The 17226-nt window shown below is 41.1% G+C and overlaps 1 protein-coding gene across 1 annotated transcript; it reads left to right on the forward strand.

Annotated features, from left to right (window-relative positions):
- The first annotated feature begins 1763 nt into the window (after nt 1–1763).
- Nucleotides 1764–15717, forward strand: LOC114569102 (serine protease 33-like). Its single transcript, XM_028598936.1, has 7 exons — nt 1764–1794; nt 1983–2056; nt 6149–6175; nt 11115–11277; nt 12299–12570; nt 13674–13813; nt 15467–15717. Exons 2-7 carry the CDS (start codon nt 2011–2013, stop codon nt 15704–15706), a joined length of 888 nt encoding a protein of 295 aa, XP_028454737.1. The 5' UTR covers nt 1764–1794; nt 1983–2010; the 3' UTR covers nt 15707–15717.
- The last annotated feature ends 1509 nt before the right edge of the window (nt 15718–17226 follow it).

Consider the following 17226-nt stretch of genomic DNA (forward strand, 5'->3'; position numbering starts at 1 on the left):
GACCACTTTCGTCTGGTTTAATTGACAGATATAATTGGATGTTGTTTGCATAACAGTGAAAGTTAATTGAGTGTTTCCTAATAATATTGCCTAGAGGAAGCATATATAAGGAGAATAGAATTGGTCCAAGCACTGAGCCTTGAGGAACGCCATCGCAAACTTTAGCGTACTTGGAGGGTTTATCGTTAATGTTAACAAATTGGGATCGCTCAGAGAAATAGGACTTAAACCAGCTTAGTGCGATTCCTTTAATGCCAACTAAGTGTTCCAGTCTCTGTAACAGGATTGAATGGTCAATAGTGTCAAATGCAGCACTAAGATCTAGTAAAACAAGAATGGAGACAAGTCCTTTGTCAGCAGCAGTTAAAAGGTTGTTAGTAATTTTCACCAGTGCCATCTCTGTGCTATGATGCTTTCTAAATCCTGATTGAAAGTCATCAAATAGACTGTTCTCATGTTGAAAGTCAGATAATTGGTTACCGACTACCTTCTCAAGGATTTTGGAGAGAAAGGGAAGGTTGGATATAGGTCTATAGTTTTCTAAGACCTCAGGATCGAGGGTGGGTTTTTTCAGAAGAGGTTTTATCACAGCTACTTTAAATGACTGCGGTACATAACCTGTTAATAAAGACAAATTGATCGTGTCTAGTATTGTGGTGTTGACCACGGGTAGTGCTTCTTTAAGTAGCCTTGTTGGAATGGGATCTAAGAGACAGGTAGTTGGCTTGGCTGAGGAGACCTTTAACATTAATTGTTGAAGATCCATAGGATTAAAGCAGCTTAAGTATGTATCAGGTCTTATCGTTCTCTCCAGTCCTCCTGCGCCCAATGGTGAGCTGTTAGAAGTTGAGGGCGAAAGGTGATGAATTCTATCTCTAATTGTTATAATTGTATCATTGAAGAAGCTCATGAAGTCGTCCCTACTCAGAGCTAGAGGAATAGATGGCTCAGTAGAGCTGTGGCTATCTGTCAGCCTGGCTACAGTGCTGAAAAGAAACCTTGGGTTGTTCTTGTTTTCTTCTATTAGTGATGAGTAATAGTCTGAGGGCCTTCCTATAGGTTTTCAGACTATCTTGCCAATCTACACGAGATTCTTCCAGTTTAGTGGAACGCCATTTACTTTCAAGTTTTCGTGAGATTTGACAAGTCTAAAGTTGTCCGCAGGCAGGCTGTAGCAGCGTCTACGAAATTAGATGCGAAAGTAGACGCTGCTACAGCCCCCCCCCTTCTCTTAGTTACAAAAACTAGAACAGGTGAACAGATATTACGGCCCCAACAGGTGCCTTGATTACCATCAATGTCTTTTCATAATAGACCTACACCTGGCTCTTTGAAATAAAATATTATGAATAATAATTCTGTTAATTATGTTGCTGCAGCCTCAGAATGGGAGTAGTAGGACTAGGACTTTTATAGATTATAGGTCCACTACCATTTCACCAGTAATATTAGACTTATGATTAAATATTATATTAATACACTCTATTGGAGCTTACGCATTGACTCCAGCAGCAATTTCTCTCACGCAAATTCTTTCTATTTTACAGCAGCCGCTGTGTTGTTTTTTTAACGAAATACATGTTCAAACTCTCGGTATGTGCACATGAGTATTTCCTCTGCCCAGATGTTTGTGATTGTTAGAATCATGGCTCCATTCATGCTGCCTTTTTATTGTGAGAGATCAGAGTCAGACTCAGAGATCAGACTCAGATTCAGAGTTTTTAAACCTCCGTCCTGAAGGGCAGGTATTTCTAGTCCCACGAGTCAGCCCAGAGACGCTTCAGGCTGTTACAGGTTAGGAGTTTATGTTTCAGTCCCTTCAGCAGCATTAAGCTCTGGCCGTCTGCAGGCTATGATTGTGAAGAAGGGCATGTGTGATATGTGAGGTGTTGAAACCGGGCCTGAAACCAGCACACCTGACAAGAGTCTCTGAGAGTCCCCACCCCTCCAGCCTGCATGATAATCTCCTGCAATGTTTACAGACCACAGTCAGAACAGTGACATCACATCATGGAGGGGAAGCTGCTGCTCGTGCTCCTGGTTCTAACTGCTGCAGGTCAGTGTCTCCGTCCGGTTATTAATCTGGAGTTATAATGAGAAGAAAACCTCAACACAATGTTTTCATTCCCTGTTTTTCAGGCAAAAACACAATCTTTCAATTTAGATTTGTTTTTTAAATACTTTTGGTAGATTACTTTAAGTAGCCTACATTTTGATGCTGATATACTTGTGTATTTAGTATTTTTACACTCTAGTATTACTTTTCTTTACGTAAGGCGAGACTACAAAAATCAGATAATGCCTCATATGTAAACAACATTTCAGAAATAGATTCTCTCTCTAATTGTGTGTGTGTGTGTGTGTGTGTGTGTGTGTGTGTGTGTGTGTGTGTGTGGGGGTGTGTTAAATAAACTCTGATGAGACGGTTATCAACATGTATCGAAAACGCTAATGTAGTTAAACAAAAACTGTCTATGTTCTTTGCCACCTTTTCTACACTCTCTGTCTCTCTTTCTCCCCCCCTCTCTGTCTCTCTACCCTTTCTCTACCCTCTGTCTCTCTCTCTCTGTCTCTCTCCACCCTCTCTCTCTCCCCCCCTCTCTCTCTCTCAATTCAATTAAAAATGCTTTATTGGCATAAATGTCAGAAATAACAATATTGCCAAAGCATTTCAATAATGTGAGAAGAAATACATACATACAATTCACTGAGTAAACTAAAATATATATACATTTAAAAAATAAAAACAGGAAAGCAAGAACAGTATATCAATATACAGTAAAATCGCTAGTATCAAATGTAAGAAAGAAAACTCTCTCTCTCTCTCTCCGTGTCTGTCTCTCTCCCTCCCTCTCTCCCTCTATTTTTTATTATGATATTTTGTGAATAAATTCTGAATCTGCCATGTTCTCTGTCAGGTAACTGACTAGATCAGGACCTGTACAATCTACCTGCTCCTAACAGGCCCATTTAGATCAGGAGCTGTACAATCTACCTGCATCAAATGAAACGCGGAAACACAAAGAGGAACTTAACTCCTAATTTAAAAAAGCATTGTCTTAATGTCAGTAATTACAGGGTTAGTGACAGACAGACAGATGCTACAATTAAGTTTTCTGAAGCTTTTTCTGTTTTTAGAGATATCATTCACAGCCTGATTTAAACATTTCATTCACAAAAACATGGAGGAAATGGATTTTTGTTTTTTTGTTGACAGTATTTTCTGATTTATGGAGGGATAAAGAGACCTTTGACTCTAATATGTAAACAAGATTTTCTTTACTTGACTCAGTGTCACATGGTGTTATTAGAGTACTGATCATTGGTTCCACAGCTGATCTGATAGATACTAAATGGAAGAACAGCTGATCTGATAGATACTTAATGGAAGAAGAACAGCTGATCTGATAGATACTAAATGGAAGAACAGCTGATCTGATAGATACTAAATGGAAGAACAGCTGATCTGATAGATACTAAATGGAAGAACAGCTGATCTGATAGATACTAAATGGAAGAACAGCTGATCTGATAGATACTAAATCAGGGCTCCACATTAACCCTTATCTGCTTGTCCGGTACAGTGGATATTTTGTAGGGCAAGTGGAAGAGAAATGTACTTGCCCCACTGGACAAGTTAAAACTCAAACAAAATAAAATGCCATGTTACTTCACGTTATGTGCCACTCGTTATGTCTATGTTACTGATTTGAAACAAATACATTTAACAAATACAACGAGCCGAATAAAGCTGTCACTCGTGTGGATGAAGCATGAAGTTAATCTGACTCATTTAGCGGCTGGCTCTCTGCCTCGTAGCGTTACTACTCCGCTGCTCGTTTGTCCCTCAGTTATTGTAAAACCTCAGCTCTGCGACTCACCGGATTAAATATCAGCTAATAATCAACTGTAAAGTAGCTACACCTTTTTAAAGGATCCCTTGGTGAATCAGCCTCTGCTGAAAAAACAAAGTTAACACCATTTGGTGACAAAATCCATTGTTATGTCTACAAAATGATTTTTAGATATAGTATAAGTTCAAGTCACCCCTAACCTCTGGTCAAAATATTGACTTGGAATCTGAAAGTAATGACAAACTTTAAAATATTGACTTAGTATCTCAATATATTAACTTCTGCACACCGGCCTGCAACGTATTACTTTGTATTATGGAGTCTGGAGATCCTTTTTTCTTGTTGAAGGGGAAATGTATTGTTGTGACACGTTTGTTTCTACTGTTTCAACTGAATTTTATTAATGTTGATAGAGTTTGGATGCTTTAAACGGTTTGTTCGAATTCTGCATTAGCAAAACCTGGACAAGTGACTTGCGTGCATGGACAAGTGAAACATAAATTTACTTGTCCAAAGGACAAATGTTTCAAAAAGTTAATGTCAAGCCCTGTAAACAAATACCGTCTCAGTCAACGTGTGAAACCAGACGAGCCAGTTTGACTCTCGGTGTTGAAAGTTCAGGCTGACTCACTTATTTGATTGAAGCGTTTCAGGCTGACTCACTGATCTGATTGGAGTGTTTCAGGGTCATTTGATTAACAAATGATTCCGTTTTGTTTAGTTAATGCAGTTTTTTTACAACAAAATAACTTTACCAAGCAGTACTCTGCTACGCCATGAACTACTACAACTACTATTTCTAGTCAGTGATCCATTATCTTTATTGTGACTATAGACCTTTTTCACAGCAGACATGTTGACTTGTCATAGCAGGAAAAGCACAGCTGAAACTGAAAACCTTAACAATGGCTCAGTTTCATCAAGTGTCTCTACATACTACTCTCTACTGCTGTCTCTCTACATACTACTCTCTACTGCTGTCTCTCTTCATACTACTCTCTACTGCTGTCTCTCTACATACTACTCTCTACATACTACTCTACTGCTGTCTCTCTTCATACTACTCTCTACTGCTGTCTCTCTACATACTACTCTCTACTGCTGTCTATCTACATACTACTCTCTACTGCTGTCTCTCTACGTACTACTCTCTACTGTTGTCTCTCTACATACTACTCTCTACTGCTGTCTCTCTACATACTACTCTCTACTGCTGTCTCTCTTCATACTACTCTACTGCTGTCTCTCTACATACTACTCTCTACATACTACTCTACTGCTGTCTCTCTTCATACTACTCTCTACTGCTGTCTCTCTACATACTACTCTCTACTGTGGTCTCTCTACATACTACTCTCTACTGCTGTCTCTCTACATACTACTCTCTACTGCTGTCTCTCTACATACTACTCTCTACTGTGGTCTCTCTACATACTACTCTCTACATACTACTCTCTACTGCGGTCTCTCGACATACTACTCTCTACTGCTGTCTCTCTACATACTGCTGTCTCTCTACATACTACTCTCTACATACTACTCTACTGTTGTCTCTCTACATACTACTCTCTACTGCGGTCTCTCTACATACTACTCTCTACTGCTGTCTCTCTACATACTGCTGTCTCTCTACATACTACTCTCTACATACTACTCTACTGTTGTCTCTCTACATACTACTCTCTACAGACATTTCAACCGTAAATTGTTGCATAATAAATTCACCAGAAAGTATTTGATGCCCAACTTTTATTTATTTTATAAAAGTTGAAAGAAAACCTACACCCTTGGTAGGTAGTATACGTAGCACTTCTTCATGACGGAGTTGCTCTATTTGTCTTTTCTGTCTATTGTCTTGAGTTGGTAACCTTGTTTGACTTTCTTTTTTTTTTTCTTTTTGCCTCAAACATTGTTGCTTTGTTGTTTTATTCTATGTTACTTTATTAATTCTTTCTTTGCCTATTTATATTCATGGTACCTCGCACATACGATTATGTATTTTTAAGGCATATTGTCTCTGCGTTCCCTGCTCTACCTGTAAAGCACTTTGGGTCAACAGTTGTTCGTTTAATTGTGCTATACAAATAAAATGACTTGACTTGACTTGACCTCAAACCACAAATACCAGCTTCACCCAACAAGAGGACACTATGCACACTGTAGTTTATCAAGAACAATCCCAACCAGTTGGTTAGGTTTCTTAAAAAAACTTCTTGGAAATGTTGGACTGTTGCTTCGGAGTATGGTGTGTGTACTCAATGAATCAAACATTTTGTTCTTTGTCTCTCCTACAGGAAGCAACGCACAGAACACATCAAATGGTGAGTCATGTTTTCATTTCTCTTTTGCAGAGATTACACACAACACACACAATAGTAAAGGTTTCAAACAGATTTCAAAAGAGCAACTATCAACATGAATCCAGTCCAGGTTTGAAGAGTCATAATATACAGTATAATAAAATAATAATCTGATAGTCTACAGCAGCTTTCAGCCACACTTCTGCTAATTTTTACATTCATATTGGTGTACGGATTAAATCAAACGATGTTTGGCAGTTACATTTTCAACAATGAACAGAGTTCACCCTGCCTCTAGTCTTTTATGCTAAGCTAATCAAAGCTAATCCCTTTCTGTCTCTTGGCACATTTTTTGAAGGATGGATTTTTTGAAGTGTATGAATTGGTTGTATTAAGGTACTTATCAGTCAGTAGATGCCAGATGGAGGCAGCAGTAGAGCAGGAACTCCCCATGTACGGCGAGGTAAAATCACTGTTTTTGTCAAAGGAGTCTGGTGGCTTTGAAGAGAGCAGAGATAACGGCTTCAGTTCCCCATCGTAAAGGCTGCTACAACAACACTAAGGGGTCGTCCACACGGAAAAGTTTTTTTGTGCAAACGCACATGTTTTGCATCGTTTGGGCCAACCATCCAAACAAATCCTGTAAACGCACTGCCTGAAAACGCACTTTTTGGAAACCTGGTCCCAGGGTGAAAAAGGAGAATATTTGGGGTTAGAACAGGTAGAACCAGCAGTTGGTGGGACAACGTCATCAATGGTGTTGTTGTGGACGAAGAATGGAGGGAGAACTTCCGCATGTCCAGGACATCTCTCCTCTCCCTGAGTGAAGAACTCCGTCCATACATCGATGGGCAAACAACAGTCATGCGTGACCCAATTGAGACGGTGAAAAGGGTTGCATTGACACTCTACTATTTGAGCGAAGAAGGACGGCTACGAAAGACTGCTAATGCCTTTGGCGTGTCGCGACAGGCTGTGTCCGTTGTTGTCAGGCAGACCTGCAAAGCGATCAATATCCACCTTGGTCCAAAATATGTAAAGCTGCCTTTTACGGAGCCAGAGGCTGAGGATTTGGTTTTGGGTTTCCATCGCACTCATGGCATGCCAAAGTGTTTGGGAGTGGTCGACGGTACCCACATCGAAATAAAGCAGCCATCTACCAACTCCATGGACTACATCAACAGGAAAGGCAAGCATTCCCTTAATGTACAGGCTGTCTGTGACTACAAGTTTAAATTCATGGACATCGTGATAAAGTGGCCTGGGAGTACATGATGCGTGAGTTTTTGCTAATTCAAAGCTCAACTCCTACTTTAAGACTGGCAAGATCCCTACTCTGAAAAAGCAGTTTGTGGACGATGAGGAGGCCATACTCATTTTCCTTCTGGGTGACCCAGCCTACCCTCTGCTTCCTTACTTTAAGGAATATTCCAGTGGTGGCTCCTCACCACAAGAACAATAGTTTGGCCTATGTTTGTGTAGGGCGCGCATGGTTATCAAATGTGCTTTTGGTCACTTTAAAGCCAGATTTTCTGCACTGAGAAGGCCTATGGATATGAATTTGCAGGACCTGCCCCATGTAATTTACGCTTGCTTTGTTCTCCATAACTTTTGTGAGGACAGTAAGGAGACTGTGGCTGATCATTCTGTGTCGGGAACAATACAATGTGATTTGTATTGTAGCGACTTGCAGCCACCACTACAACGCAACAACTACATCACAGACTGTAATGAGGGGGAAGGAAGAAGAGTACTCACAAAGTACCTTGACCCTTAACAAAAGACGGAAGTTTCATCTTGCTACTTAAATTTAAGTTAGCTCTTGGTCTTATAACGCTAAATGAACCTAGGGGTTATTAACATATGTACTAATATATGTACTAACTTCAATGGTAGCATAATGAGGGTGCCTACATGTAAATCGAAGCATTGAGACATGTGTAAGTGTAGAGACTGTTTATTTAAAAAGAGATTATGTTCATGTTTACAAGAGGCACAACAGCCATCTTGAAAACAGTCTTGAGCAATCGAACCACGAACGCTGTGTTTGACCTACGTTAGTGGTTGCTGGTAGCACTACGTTCGTTGTTCAACTGCTCATGACTGTTTTCAAGATGACGCATCGCTTGTAAACATGATCGAAATAATAAATACAGAAGTCACACTTATCTGTCGCTACAAAATACAAATTGTTCAGAACATTGACTATATATATATATATATATATATATATATAGTGTACTTATCAAATAATATCCTTCAATATACCAGATACAATATACCAGATAGTGAGAAACATATTTTAAGTCTTTCCACAAAAATGTCATCAGTTCCTACCTGCTGCTCTTTTCTGAACGACTGCTCAATGTTTCTAAACTCCACTAGGTCATAACATGATTCAGGCAGAATAGTGTACTAATTGTCATTTTGAAAAGTATTTTGAATAATGTGTCTAGTGAAAATAAACAAATGACTGCAATCACTTCCAGCAAGCTATAAGTATAGTTATAAAAGTATAAGTATAGTTTTAAAAATGTGCAACTATAACAAATGTCACTCCACATGGTCTTGCAGCAGTGCTCTTCTGAATGAATACCGTTCATTCTCTGGGCTGTGTCTTGGTGTGGGTGTGTATTGTCCAGGCTGATTGGGTGTAGCTGTCTGCCGAAAGACTGGGTGTGGTGTGGAATGAATATATGATGGCGGGTAGCCATGGTATGGTCCGCTGTTACTGTGGGGGGGTACGAACTGGGGTCTGATAAGCAATTCCCTCATCAGGGAAAAGCCATCCTGTATTGCACAGAGGTGGGTAGAGTAGCCAAAAATTGTACTCAAGTAAAAGTACTGTTACTTCAGAATAATATGACTCAAGTAAAATTGCGTCGCCTATTTTTTCTTTTTTGCCAGCTGTCCTCCTGTTTTAGGAAGCAGTAACTGGATTGCATTTTCCCTGTAAAACCATGTCTGTGTTCTTCATATTTATGTAGAATTATAGTTTGCTCTTCTTATGTAAAATATGTGGCTATTGGTCATGTTGTGCAAACATCGCCTCTTTTACGTAAACACGCGGCGCTGGATTGGGAAACCCTGGGTTGGTTGAACTAGTTGTTAACCACCGTTATATATGTCAGTGGTCGTGACACAGCTTGCGGGACCGCGGTGGTTAGGTTAGTTGAAGCCGGGTAACTGAAAGAGATCCAGGACATGTGGATCTGGCCTCTGGGGTGTTCCTCCTCATTGGTTGACTGTAAAGCTAACCCGTCCCGCCGTTCTCTTAATACATCCATGGCCGTGACGAGACTGCACAACTACGTTTGATTGGGTGAAACACAGTCACGTGGTAGAGCCTTTAACGGAAGTCTCTCTCTCTGTGCAATAAAACATTAAAATGAGGCGAACGCGGGGGGGATAAAAACAATGACACGTAGAATACCAAAGAGGTAAAAAGAAAAGTAACGAGCTCATTGTAGCCTAATGTAGCGGAGTAAGAGTACAGTTTCTTCTTTACAAATCTACTCAAGTAAAAGTAAAAAGTATAGTGATTTAAGACTACTCCTGGAAGTATAATCTTTTCAAAAATGTACTCAAGTAAATGTAACGGAGTAAATGTAACGGAGTAAATGTAACTCGTTACTACCCACCTCTGATTGCGCTTGTTATATTTGCAATGTTGGTGTTTATTTGAGCCATGTTTTCAGCGTGGCTTCTTGCTGACTTCTCAGCTCCAACATCCTCCTCTTTATTTTAAGATCCTCCTCTGCTGGGTCAGTGTGTGCTTTCCTCTTTAATCAATCCCTTCTGTGGCTGTCCAGCTTGGCCTAGAATTAAGCAAAGCAGAGCATTAGTATTGGGCAAGTTAATATACAACTATATTGTGAATTACGTACTGATGCCAACACACCTACATAAACACAACGACACTGCACTGTAGCATAGATAGCTAACTAAGCTTGAAATCATGAGCATACCTGGAGCAAATCTCAGCGCTGTTTCAACACTGCAGGAGGAAGACAGTCGGGTGACTCTGTTGACTTTGGGGATGCAGGCATCTCCCCTGTTGTTGTTGATGACTCGGACGACAACTCCACTAGGTCACCCGTCTCGATGCCTGAAGCGATAGAGCGTGTAGCAGGCGACCCACCCCAGATCTCCTAGCAAAGTTCGTAAAATATCATTACCACCCGTCCTTGGCCACTTCGACGTCCTTGGTCCACGGCCCGTCTGTATTTTTTCCACGAATATTCTTTAGCTTCGTGGTCACCTGTGCTTTCGAAAGTGCCGTGGCCTCGTGAGTGAAGTCCTCTGTTGCCTTCGCTGGACACTGTGACCGAAAGGCGTTGGTCAAATCCATATATTTTGACTGGCACAACTCCCAGTTAACATTTTCTTGTTATTTGCTCGCCTTGTAGTCGAGTGTGAGTCGCAGCAGCAGTTCAACATCACTATCGGTCCACACAAAGGATGCTGGTTTCCTTGAACTACCTATTTTTGTCATCTTCGTCTTGTGTTATGGTCTCCTCTTCTACTTGTTTGTTTTGTATACAGCGCGTCACTTCCTCTTCCTCTCTGTATACAGCGCACCACTTTCTTTCTTCTCTGTTTTCGGGTAAATTTCTGTAGCAGAAACAGTGCCGCCTATAGGCCTGGAGTATGAAGTAGCACGTTGAGTCATTTACATATGGATTCAATTGAACGCAACTATTCTTGAAACAAATGCAGGGAAAACGGGTAAAAAAAGATTATTTTGGTATGTGTGGACGTGACCTAACTTTAAAACATCCAAACTATCTTTAACATTGATACCCATCTGAACAGCTCAGTCACAGCAAGAAAGTGGGGGGAAAAAAAACCTTTTTCGCAAAATGTCTAACTTTTGACATGATTTGGTCATTCACTCATTCAAGCTATCAAGCTCAACCCTCCTGCACACTGATAACAGTTTCTGACGGTTTCCCTGCAGTTTGTGGCATTGCACCGCTCAACACCAGGATCGTAGGAGGTGTAAATGCTCCTCCAGGGTCATGGCCCTGGCAGGTCAGTCTACACAACAGAAATGGACATTTCTGTGGAGGCTCCCTGATCAACAGCCAGTGGATCCTGTGTGCTGCTCACTGCTTCTCCAGGTTAGCTCCGATCCTGATACATGACCAGAATGGAACTTAGTACTTTTACTTAAGTACTAAGTGGAGGAACTTTATTGTAAACCCTGACAGGGAACATTTTACTGCATTATACACACAGGTTTTAAATGCTAGACTTTTACTTGTAGTGGATCACCTTATAGTGCGTTCCATTTACCTCAAACTCGGAAGCCGGCGCTGGGAATGACGTCGCACCTTTTTAGATATAAACAAGTTGGAGGGGGTGTGAAATGTGCTATCTTTAGAATAAAGGATCTTGGGACACGTCTCTGCTGCAGCCGCCATTTTGGGACGGACATCTGACCCGTTCTGATCATACAGCTCAACAGTGACCGCCTGCTTGTTTAATGGTTCTGGTTCCAGAGTGATTTAATATCTCCGTTGGCGTTTCATTAAAGGCTGATCTAAAGAGTTTTAAGCCTGGAACCGATCCAACCAGCTACCAGATTAATCCTGACCATAAAACATTTAATTTGGTACAAAAAACATTTTGAAAACGGCAAAAACAAGTCAAAAGGTACAAGACTGTGAACAGAAACTATCCTAGACTTCAATGGCAGCAGCTCGCTGTAGCTGTTCGCGTGTGCCGTTAACATTTCCATGGTTACAGTAAGACTAGAAGGATTGTGGGTAGTGTAGTACATCTCCGTGACATAGCAAATAAAACATATTTTTCTTAAAACCATGTTGATATCATACAGACTTCTAGCTTTTATAGGAGCAGAAGACTTTCATTTCACAATCTCACAGCTCGTAGTCCATCTACCTCGGATGGTTTAGACATTATGGGATGGTTTAGACATTATGGCTGATAATCTTAATCCTTATAGAGAAAATGAACGTGATTCTTACTCCACTGAACCACACTGAGCTCTATAAAAACTCATAAAAGGTGTTTTATAATATTTTACCATTAGGAATATCTATCGAGATCTATAGATATATTTATGTTTCCTCCACCTCTGTATTAATCACATTGTCCTGTTTCTGTTCTGTTTCTCAGCACCAGCACATCAGATTTAACCGTTTATCTCGGACGTCAAACCCAACAATCCCTAAATCTTAAAGAGGTGTCCCGGTCGCTGTCTCAGATCATCATAAATCCAGACTATAACCCTGACACAAACAACAATGACGTCTCCTTGCTGCTTCTGTCCTCTCCTGTTAACTTCACCGACTTCATCAGTCCAGTGTGTCTGGCGCCGGATGGCAGCACCTACCCGGACGGGACAGTCTGCTGGGTCACCGGATGGGGAACCATCTCAAGTAGCGGCAGTGAGTTTATTTTTCATGTATTACTAATAGTGAATGCTCCTATGGATTCAATCAGGTTGTTTGTTGAAGAAAACCTGCAGAGGTTGAAGAAGTACTCAGCTTCTCCCCAGGACTCTTATTGTTCTTTCCACCCAGTGTTGCCAATTCTTTGCCAATTAAAGTAACTAGCACTAGCTTAAAAAGTCGCTTAAAGTAGCTAGATGATGTCATACGCCCTCTTGCATATTTGCGACATCATTGCCAATAATTTGCATGAAGCTTAGTGGTTCCATCAGCAAGGTAGATAGAAAGAAATAGAAATCTTTAGCTAAATAATCAGAAGCTCACTACAGGAAAAATACAGCTGCCATGACTGCATCTGATTGGACAAACTCCTCAGTTGTGGGCTGTCTGCTTCCGGATTTTTAAAACAGAGCCAACATGGCCATTCGTTTAGAAACCTTATTTTACTAAAATAGTTTACTGAAATGAGTAAGTGCTAAATAATCGGTCTTCATTTTTCCTCAATAACAGTCAATTTAAAAGATTTTCAGGAGTTTTCCAGAGGTGGTGAGTCGAACTGGACACTGCTGATTCTCCAAAGTCCCCGTGACGATCCCAGAATGCATTGCCTGGCTGCTAGCATAGACAATGAATGTGACGCGGGGAGATGCCGCTTATCAATGGACATGTACCTTAGCGCTCGCGGCTCTGCCGCATGGCTTGCTAGCTAGCTAGCTAGCTGAATGATTAGGATATGCAGGCAGCACTGCCTGGAAGGCAACGTTGGGGGCTTAAAACACCAAAAGTAAAAGATGCAGTGGTGGAATGTAACTACAGTTGTTCAAGTACTTTACATAAGTATTTCCATATTGTGCTTCTTTATACCGTAGTTCTACTCCACTACATTTTGATGGCTACATTTAGCTGTAAAGACCGCTAAAGTTGTTATGCGCAAGTTTTTGTACTATAACAAAAACCCATTCATGAGAATGCATTGCTGTGTTCATGGTGATGAAGGAACGTGTCAACCAGTGCAACACTGTGGCTCACTGGTTTGTTTTTTAACGATGAATCGGGCTGTGACACAACTCAACATTAATATCTCTTTTCTTCTATTTCAGTTTCTCTTCCATTCCCTCAGACGCTGCAGGAGGTCAGCGTTCCCCTTGTGTCCAACAAGCAGTGTAACGCTGCTTACGGAGCAATCACAAGCAACATGATCTGTGCCGGTGTGACCGCGGGAGGGAAGGACTCCTGCCAGGTGAGTCTGTCTGCAGAACTCTGCTCCAACACCTGATGACGAACACATTTAAAACGGCACGGCTCAAAAGAGCTGTTCCTGGATGTCATGGTGCATCATGGTGTCATGACTTTTTACTGCAATACATTTATCTCACAGCTTAAAGCTTTAGTGTGTAACTTTTTGATATTAATAAACGTCTGTTACATTCAAGCCGTTACCAAATGAGTTGCTACAAAGCTGATTAAGACTATCAGCTCCTCACAACTCTCTCTGGATCTCTCAGTATGACTATGTTCAGAAGATTGTTGCGTCCGGCGATTTTTGTGCCCAGAAACTCAAGTGAATATAATGACCTCTTCTGAAGAGTCCATCATGTTTTTATAATCGTCCGTGTCCTCCTTGGTTACTATCACTCACGGAGGGTTTGTATCATGTCGACGCACCAACAGTTTTGTTGTCATTACTTAGAATTCCTCTTTTTTTTTACCTTTTCATATATTCCGGGAAGGTTCACTAAGAGGAAGCCTCTCTTTTGCAAGAACACCCTGATCCCATTCACACAGTTACACATTCATACTGGAATCTGCCCAGTACCACCACAGTCTGATCTGATGCCACTGAGCAGCTCCACTGGAGCGGTTCGGGTTAAGGGCCTTGCTCAAGGGCACCTCAGTGGTTGTAATGAGGGAGGGACAAGTGCTGCTCTTTCACTTTCCCAACCCAGATTTTATCCTGTCGGTCTGGGGATTGAATTTCCCAGTCTCAAGCTCTCTTCTCTAACCTTTAGGCCACCACGGCCTCATGGGGAAAACTGTGCACTATAGCTTTAAGTGACTTCACAGATTCAGATTTTTTTTTTATAGTCAAGAAGCAGAACCATAAATCAGGACTTAGGTTGAGTGAGTGGGTCAAAAAACAGCGCTTTCAAGCATTCGAGTTCTCTTCCCAGTAAAACAGGTGTTTGTTCCCCTGGACTGATTTAATCCAAACCCTGATCTTTTTTTCTAACCTTAACTAGTCATTTTGGTGCCTAAACTTAACTATCGTCACCGCATGACTCACTCTTTGTCGGCTAAACTCAACTCTGAAAGGATTGCCATCTAGTGGTGCTAAATGTAACAGTACGTGATATGTGGGGGTGGGAATAGATAAGGAAGGAGTGCAAATGCAAGACAAGGCTATTATGGTTTTTTAATTCATTTTAGCTTTTATTTTTTTGACTTTTTTGGTTTCATTTTAGTGTACATCTACATTACTACGTCACCACATGATGCTCACTTTTGTGTCGGCTACACTCCACTGTAACAGCCACTAAAGTTAACAGAGCTCTGTACCCAAGGCTCAGAGTCACCGTTTGTCGGCTAAATGTAACCGTAAAGAACGCTGAACTTATCTGTCATGTGACCGGCCGGCGGTCGCCGTATTTTCTTATTATATCATAGAAATTGTTGTACATAGGTCTTCATACGATATCATACAATAAATCATAATAATGTGTTTCGGTAAGTGCAGTAAAAAGTACAATATTTTATCTAAGATGTACTTGAGTACAAGTAGAAAGTAGCAGAACATTGAAACGTTTGAGTAAAGTACCTCCAAAATGTACAATACTCTAGTAAATGTATAGTTGCAGTGTGCTGGTGTTATAAGCGTTGTGTCTGACCTGTTCAGGGGGACTCTGGCGGCCCGTTGGTGACTAAAGTCGGCTCTGTGTGGGTCCAGGTCGGAATAGTGAGTTTTGGAAAAGGCTGTGCTCAGCCCAACTTCCCAGGAGTCTACGCCCGAGTGTCCCAGTACACCTCCTGGATCAACAGCCAGATAACATCTGGAACCACTCATCTGGTTTCCCTCTCAGCTCCTCTGCTGCTCTCCTTCTTCCCTATTCTCTTCTCTCTCTTTGTGCTTTCATAGGAACGTCTAACAGTCGGTATCACTGGATCTGGATCAATCATTGATGCAAAAACTTGCCTTGTCTGCTGTTTATTTTCTCTCTTAATTGATAAATTGTTTTGTCTTTAATAACAAAGTATAGAAAAAGTCTAATCTTTTGGATTGTCGCATCTTTTCTTTTTCTTGTTTCGGTTTTAAATGTGTATATAATGTTATAACTTCTGTATTACGGGAAGATGTCTTGTTATGTTTTCCGTTGGGGCCCCAACTGATGATTATTTTCATCAACAAATCAACCTGCACATTATTTTCTTGATTAATCAATACATCATTTATTTCTATAAAATGTTCTTAAAAAATTTGACAAATATATAATTTCCCATCGCCCAAAGACATGTATTTAAATGGTTTATTGAAAACTCAAAGATAATTACTTAATGGTCACATCAATCTAAGAAAAGCATAAAATCTTCACATTAGAGAAGCTGAGTAAGAGAATATTTGGATGTTTTGGATGTTTTGCTGCTAAAATGTGAAATTGTTTAATCTGCTGTGGAAACTTGATGTAGTTTTTTAATGAAGTTAAATTAAAGACGTTATTGTGAAGGTGAAACATTTCTGCGTTTCATTGAAATCATTTAAACTGAAAATGATTAAATATAAAGATAATATTTTGACCTGAAGAAACTCATTACATTCTTAATTGTTTATGATCACAAATATTAATGTTTTGCACGGACTGTGAATTGCAGTTAAGATGATGAATGTATTTATGAACTTTATGCCGGGGCGGAGCCAGACGGAAACATTCGGGGCTCAGCCCAAACCCTGCAGGGGTCCCCATTTATGGCAGCTATGTGCTCTAATTTTCAACTCATTTGATAACGGAATGCCTAAGAATCTGGGCCCTATTTCAGAAAGAAGGTTTAGTGAAAACTCAGTTTGTTAACCCTGAGATGAGAGAAACTGGGTTTTCACTTTCAGAAAGAGAGGTAACTTCACCTCAGAGTCAGTTACTATGGTAACCAAGCCTGTGAACCTAACTTGGTCAGGAGCAGGTTTTCTTCAAGAAACGTTGAGTTTCTCTCAGTCTCCTCCCTCTGACACAACGCGCTTTCATTTCCTCATTCATTCATTCAGTCTGGATCAGGCGCATTTTAGACCAGTTTGTTATCGGCATCCATCCATCCATTTTTGTCCGCTTATCCGGTATCGGGTCGCGGGGGGAGCAGCTCCAGCAGGGGACCCCAAACTTCCCTTTCCCGAGCAACATTAACCAGCTCCGACTGGGGGATCCCGAGGCGTTCCCAGGCCAGGTTGGAGATATAATCCCTCCACCTAGTCCTGGGTCTTCCCCGAGGCCTCCTCCCAGCTGGACCTCCCTCCACCTAGTCCTGGGTCTTCCCCGAGGCCTCCTCCCAGCTGGACGTGCCTGGAACACCTCCCTAGGGAGGCGCCCAGGGGGCATCCTTACCAGATGCCCGAACCACCTCAACTGGCTCCTTTCGACGCAAAGGAGCAGCGGCTCTACTCCGAGCTCC

This window comes from Perca flavescens, chromosome 15, assembly GCF_004354835.1.
Source record: "Perca flavescens isolate YP-PL-M2 chromosome 15, PFLA_1.0, whole genome shotgun sequence".
Lineage (NCBI taxonomy): Eukaryota > Metazoa > Chordata > Actinopteri > Perciformes > Percidae > Perca > Perca flavescens.